At 36.7% G+C, this 7,530-nt stretch overlaps 1 protein-coding gene across 1 annotated transcript in view; it reads left to right on the top strand.

Moving 5' to 3' along the window:
- The first annotated feature begins 3,117 nt into the window (after positions 1-3,117).
- The window catches only part of LOC144973868 (uncharacterized), a 5,173-nt gene continuing 760 nt past the window's right edge, over positions 3,118-7,530 (top strand). The window contains exons 1-4 of the mRNA XM_078916757.1: positions 3,118-3,134; positions 4,412-4,526; positions 4,994-5,185; positions 7,174-7,302. Of these exons, the coding sequence (XP_078772883.1) occupies positions 3,118-3,134; positions 4,412-4,526; positions 4,994-5,185; positions 7,174-7,302 (453 nt within the window). The remainder of the gene's footprint in view (positions 3,135-4,411; positions 4,527-4,993; positions 5,186-7,173; positions 7,303-7,530) is intronic.

Genomic DNA, 7,530 nt, shown 5'->3' on the forward strand with positions numbered 1-7,530 from the left:
AAAGACAACAAAAATAACTCAAATGTATTGGTATTTGAGTTTTTTTATTGCTATATTGTAATCAGGGTATTTCTTGTAATAATGATAATAATGATTATAATTTAGTGAATGGTGATACTGATGATGATAACAATATTAGATTGTAATGAATATATTCCCAGACCTTTGAAAAATTATCTGGAGCAGTGGCTCAAGCTGATGTTGCGTTGGGACCCAAAATCCAGAGGAGGAGGTGTCAAGAAAGTCAATGATGTTGATAGGCCCAAATGTTTTATTGTTCTTGAACAATCTTAGAAATAAAGGTGAGTAGTGATCCACTTTATAACCTATTCTCAGCGATGCTAAGCTGCTAGGTGCTGTGGACTGTAAAAAAAACATTAAATGAAAATGAATATAACAGCTACAAAAAGAGAACTAAACAAACAAGGAATGTTTAGGACTCAAAACTCTTCTTCAGCCAACAACAGAAAACATGAGCCCGAAAAGTTCTACGTTTAGAATTTGTTTCTTTTTTTTTTTAGTTGTTTTATTAATTTTTGTTTGTAACCCATGCTGGAGAACTTATAAAACCACTGTGAAGGTCAATTCTCTATTCTATCTGTTTAAATCTGACATTCCTCTCCATTTCCTACAATTTCTGAAAAGAGTGAATTAAGTTTATTGTTACAGTTGACTCCACTTAATCGCGCACCTTCGGGAGTTCAGGTTAGTGTGTCGATTAAGCAGAGTTTGCGATTAAGCGGAGAAGCTAAAAATAGCATCTAAGCACCAGCTTTACTTACTTACTTACTTACTATCCGAACCAGCGACCACCTGAGCTCTAGCCCTTCGGTCTTGTGCCATGACGTAGAAGTTAGATGTCTTTTGTAGTTGTTCCAGGTGACTATAAGTGTGTTACTGATGCTTGGATTTGGTGGGGGAATGTGCATCTCAGGTCTTCAAGAGGTTGACATTCAAGCAAGGGGTGTGTTACTGTTTCATTGGGGTGTTGACATAGGGGCAGGAAGGGATGTGTCTTTTGTAATTTTGCTTAAATGGTTGTTGACTGTATGTGTTGTGTTCTTAGTTGAAAGATGATGCTTTGCTGGTGTCTTCTGAGCTTATTTAGGCAATCAGTCTTTACAGGAGTGGTCATATGGGAAAACATACATCTACCCGTGGAAGCACCAGCTTTCATGTGCCATTCATGTAGGACATTAACTTCTGATTCTTTTACGCGCTTGGGATCATCATATTCTAGACATGACCTCACTAAAATGTTTTTTTTTATTTCTTTCTTTCTGTTTTTATTTATTTGGGTTGGGGTATTTTTTTTTCTTATTTTTTTCTCTCTTATTTTTAATCTTTTCCTTTGTCATGTTTTACTGACAACAAAATGTGACATTATTGTTTGTTAGAACAGTAATCGCAAAGCGTTGATTACTTTATTCTGTGCAAGCTGTTTATAAACCTTTGTCTCCAATCTCGCCAATGTAGATTATCTGTCAAATGGTCTTCTTGGATGAAGTGCTGTAGTTTTGTCCACCATGTCAAGTTTTTCAGTGTTTGTCAGGGGTGGTGTGTCACATTCTGATGACTCATCCTCATCTTCATTATCTAAGCATTATCTTTTGTGTGGCTGAATGTAGTCCAGTGGTTCCTGAGATGTCAGTATACTGCTGATGTTGTCCATTGTTTCCAATTGCTTTGGCTGAAAAGTTGTGTGGAATGGGAATAGCATCGTTGATTTCATATGGCTGTTGGTTGTCACTCCAATCAAGGTGTAGCGATAAAGCGGAGATGGTGTGCAATTAAGCAGAGCGATTATATATATATTTTTTTAATCCGTTTTTCGGGAATGTGTAGCGTATAAGCGGAGTGTGTGATTAACCGATGTGCAGTTAAGCAGAGTGAACTGTATTATTATTATTATTATTATTATTATTATTATTATTATTATTATTATTATTATTATTATTATTATTATTATGTCTTTTCCTTGTCTGGAATGAGTTGACAAGATTTGATACTGGGTCAGACTGGGATCATTATTTTAAAGGCTTCATTTCTGTGAGTGTTTTTATTTTATTTGTTTTGATGTGGGTTAGACATCCAAGTGTGGAAATTTCTTGGTGGTCTCAGTCTCAGCTGCGATAGACAAGCATCCTATCCAAAGGATATTAAGCAATCGCTATTGTCCATTTTACTTTATAGAAACCAGGATAAACTCCATGCTCCATGGACTTAATGGACGGAAGGACTAAAAATTAATTCCATCTTGGCACATGAGTAGATTGCTACTAGGGTCTCCTATGGGTCTACATGGCATAGATTGATCAATTTAGAGTTCTTAGTGCCTACTTTTTTCTCCTGGCTTACTTGCAGGCACTAAAGAACTCTAAATTGATCAATCTATGCCATGTATTGAATACTATACAGTCCAAGCCGGTGTTGGGGATGCTGCTCAATTGGGACAGCTGCTTTATGGGGACTATTCCTTGGGAACGGATTTTTTCTATATAAAAAGTCTTACCCTTTCAATTCCCAGCTCCTTAATTGGGACAGCCTGCTGCTTATTGGGGATGAAATTTGACAATGACCGTTTCCATAAAATAGGTTTTTCATTTTCTTCAATCATTTATAACGGTTTCTTATAGAATACAAATTAGTCTAACGGGACGGTCAACCGAGTGTGAACAATTCAATTTACCTGTATCCCCTGTTAGTGTTTATCATGACAGCCAATCGGGTGTGTGGTTGAACCATTCATCATAGTCATCACAGGTATTTAAACAACAGAATTTACCTGTATCCCTTGTCATCACGTTCATGCTATTGAGTCAATGACCACAATGCTAGGTTCGCAGGAAAACTGACCAATTGTGCGATAGGTAATGACTGATGGCTTTGTTTGTTCAAGGCTGTCACCACCAAATGGTTTGTTTGTTGAATGAGATGAATGGATTGACAATGCATTCTTAAGCTTTTGCGTACTTCTGTAACCGCTATGAGTGGCATATCCGTTAATTGTTTTGTGCAGTTAGATTTGTCTCTTAGAGGTTGATTTTTAAGTTGTCATTTGTTTTTCATTGAGAACTGAAATGTCTGATAAACGCCTTTGCAATAACTGACGGATAAATGCAGAGTGGACAACGGTATATCTGAAAAAATCCTCAATTTCATGACTTCCACTTAATTGGGACATCGCTTAATTGGAATGATTTGTCGGGAACCCAATAATGTGGCTTGGACTGTATTTCTTTTTCAAGGAACTTCTATTTTCTGAATGTGTCGTTCTTGTTATTAACTAACTTACTTATCCGAATCAGCGACCACCTGAGCTCTAGCCCTTTGGTCTTATACCATGACGTAGAAGTTAGATGTCTTTTGTAGTTGTTCCAGGTGACTATACAGTGTGTTACTGATGCTTGGATTTGGTGGGAGGAATGTGCATCTCAGGTCTTCAAGAGGTTGACATTCAAGCAATTGATGTGCTACTGTTTCATTGGGGTGTTGACATAAGAGGCAGGAAGGGGACGTGTCTTTTGTAATTTTGCTTAAATGGCTGTTGAGCTGTATGTGTTGTGTTCTTAGTTGAAAGATGATGTTCTGCTGGTGTCTTCTGAGCTTATTTAGGCTATCAGTCTTTATGGGTGGTCATATGGGTAAATTTATATCTACCCGTGGTGCTCATTGCCCAATTGTTCATCCATTCTTCTCTCTTATTTGTTTTGATTATTTGTTTCGCTGTCTCCTAGGATACTGGAATTGATGGTTGCAAAAGTGTTGATCCGAGTCTGGCTAGTCTGTCTGCATAATCATTTCCTGGTATATTTGAATGTCCCGGTATCCACTGGAGAGATAAGGCTACTCTGTGTCTTGTAAGGAATTCATCTAGTTGAGATCTTATGCTGTGAAGGTTGAGGGGAGTTTATTTAAGTGAGCTTGGAGAACTGATTTGGAGTGTGAAGATGACTGTGGGGAAGTTTTGATTCGTCTAGCTGAAAAACAGAGGAATGGTGTTGCAGTGAGGCTTCTTTTGCAACTGCCTCTGCCTCGCATTTTGAGTAGGAGCTTTCGCAGGAATTGTGTATTTCATCATAGGTTTTATCTGGCTATTTCACTACAAACCCATACCCAGCATTTTTAGTTCCTTTTTGGACAGAGCCATCTGTGTAAACATCTATCCAGTTGTCTGGGTTTCTTGTATTGTCTTCATTGCTAATGTTTGTATATCTGATTTGTTTTTATTTCTAGTTGTTTCTTCTGGTCTTTATTTTTGGAAGTTTTGGTTTGATGTACGGAGGTTTTTGACTGATAAAAATTGTTTTTCTCTGTTTTTTGGGAGTCTGTGTCTTTCGTTCAAGTTGTTAGCAATGTGTAGCAGGGATGTTTGTTTTAATCTTGTTCTTGGTCTCCATTTCTCTGCCAGAATTCTGTTTGGATCGTGTTCATCTTTTCGTTTGTACCTTTCAACCGTTTCTAGCACTGCTGATTCTCTGCACAGTCCAAGTGGTTCTACATCTGTGTGTATTTCACATGTTGCTGTGGGTGTCGATCTCAGGGCACCGGAGATGATGCGAAGGGCTTGATTTTGTACTCTGCCCAAGGTTTTATTTGTGTTTTTACTACCTACATTTTGGAGGGCTAAATTGTAGTCCATGATGGAACGCACATAGCCTTAATAAAGTTGTCAAAACATCTTTTTGTCAGCTCCACAATTAGTACTGGCTAGTAGTTTTAGTAATGGAGTCTCTTTATGGCTTTGATCTTTACATTCCGTGTGTCTTTGTTCAAAGATAGTTGACTGTCTAACTGTATGCCTAGGTATGTGGGGTTTTCTTCTTTTCTTCTTTCTTGAGTCGATGGCCTCGGATGGAGAGTGTAGTTTTTTCTTGGAGACAGGATGGCTTTTAATAAATGTATGTGTAATTCTTGTTGAAAATAAATTTTAGAATTTACCTCCAACACAAAATTATTTACTAATTTGAAGTACTTTTTTTGTTTTCACCAGCTATTCCATGTGATGATCACCAAAGCCAATCTACTGATATCATTCCCTGTCACTGACCGCGTTACCATTGAGAGTATTCACCGGGCTATCGAGACAAAGACAAACATTCCGGTCACACATCAACTTCTCATCAACAAAGATGGAGTAGTTTTGCAGCCTGAACAGTTTGTCATTGATGCCTGCCAAGATTCGGTGAGCTTTTATCATGAATCTGCAATGCAGACTTGATAGTAAAAATGATGAGATCTAAATCTCATCATTTTTATTTTTAAGGGGGGGGGGGGGGCTTTCTTTTATCCCAATCTTTTCTTTAGATTCTCTTTTAATATTTGAAATCACACTTTGATGATGAGCACTTCTCATATCATTCAATTGTTTGTTATAATGAAATGTATATTAGAAATAAAGTGTATGGAGAAGCGCTATATGAAAACAGAATAAACGATACCAGAGAGTCAAACATGGGATCCAATTGATATGACACCCATCAGTGAGCTGATACACTAGCAACTCAGCTGTCCAGCAACATGAAAATATGGCTTTCTGCATACTTTCATCTTTCAACTACTAAGGGGATCACAATGAGCCTGGTTCACCTAACCCTTTGAATTTAAGAAGAGCTGGTTCACCTAACCCTTTGAATTTTCAAAGAGCTGGAAATTGATGCACCTAATGATATTATTGACCACTATTTGATTGCAGGCTTTTAACATAATGCACTGATTAATTTAGTCAGGAAACATCAAATTTTGTTTCATTCTTATAATGGAAGGTTTGACTTGATATGTGTTGGGTGCACAGCTAATCCATGTGATTGATCAGTATAAGTATTAAGATGAATCCGTCATAATTTCTTTTTATTAAGGTAGGCAGGGCATTGGTATTGTTTTGGTTCTTTTTTTTGTTTTTTTTTTTATGAGGAGGGGGATTCAGAGATTTGATAGAAGTTTTTGCATTTGACACATTTTACAAATGAAGTGTAAAAAGATATGAAAACAAAATAAAAGAAAACAATCAGAAACGGTAAAAAAAAAGAATTAACAAGGAAGACTGAATTGCAGAAAAAAAATACATTGGGGTCTTGGTATTTTAGTTGGTAGAGCACTTACCACAAGCAAATGGATCGGTGACAGTCTCAGGTTGTAACAGTCCTGAATCTTTGTTTAGACATCTTTATCAATTCAGACCAGATTATGTAACTTTGCCCTCTCCAAAGGATAGAAAATTCAACGTTACTGTACATTTCACGCTGCAGAATTCAGGATAAACTTTGGCCTCATTGGTCTAATGGCTTTAAAGGACAGACTGCATATAAGAAAGGCTGGGTGGGGTTCCCGACCTACATAATGGGCATGGAGGTCTCTTTCTGGGTCTTCTATACCCCTATGTGTGTTGTTTTCCAATTGCTTTTTGTCTTTGCCTTGGAATGAGATTACTTGGATTTGTCCTTTCCATTGCCGGAATCTTTGGCTGAGAAGGAAACAATGTATAGTATTAGTTTTGGGAGATGATCTATTTTTTTCTTGTAAATCATCTTTCTGTTATTCACTGCAATTTTTGTTTGTTTTATATACAATTATTTGTAAACATTTGAGTGTACTCCTCCTAGTGGGGACTTTTAGGTGATCTCAGACTAAGTTCACTGATAGTGTGCTCTTAGAATCTACATCTGTTCCTTATTTAAACCATTCCCCTTCATCTTACTTTTTATTTGTGTGCTTTCAATTGTAAATCTAAAATTTTTTTGAATTTCCCATTCTCTTCCATTTTACTGAAATGACCTAAATGTATCGCAAGCACCGTAAAAACCTTTAAAAAAAACAAAACAAAACAAAACACTAGAAAGGAATGGTGTGTTATCATTACATATTAAATAAGGATCATCATGGCTTGGTTGTTGGACGGTCTGACTAACATGCAATGGCCTAAGTATGATTCTACACCAGTGGTCCCCAATTAGGAGTGGATAAAAGATTTGATTTACACCATAAGGAGTTGGGTTTTAGCCCTGTTGTTGGTATCTAATTTTTATCCTTATTGCTTTCTTTGTGTCACTGCATTGTGGCTGACACCATGGTTAACTCGGGTTGACAGGCCACTTTTATGGTTCCTTTACTTGGTTCAACCATTTTTCTTTTGACAGTTTCCACCTTGCTTCTCATTCTTTATTTACTTTTCAGTGCTCTAAGAATCCCTCAGCCCACTTATTCTGTCAGTGGCCAATTCCTGAGGACATCATACGGAAAAATAAATTACCAAAGCCAGTGGAGAATATAGTCAAGGAACCAGATACTGTTCTCTCTTATCAGGTTAGATTTGCATTCAAGAAAATGATTTGAATTTCATTCTTTTTTATTTTTTTATTCAGAAATTTTTAATTAAATTTTCATTTAGAGTTATTTGAGTTTAATTTTAGTTCCATTTAAGCCTAAATGTTAACAAAGAAATGGCAAAAGTTTTTTAACAAGTTACTTTATCACAAAAAATGGGATAGAAATCTGGTTGCCCTTAGATTATTGCATTTTTTCTTTCTAAAG

Source organism: Berghia stephanieae, chromosome 5 (assembly GCF_034508935.2).
Source record: "Berghia stephanieae isolate SIO BIC M18660-M18661 chromosome 5, UCSD_Bste_1.3, whole genome shotgun sequence".
Taxonomy (NCBI): Eukaryota; Metazoa; Mollusca; class Gastropoda; order Nudibranchia; family Aeolidiidae; genus Berghia; species Berghia stephanieae.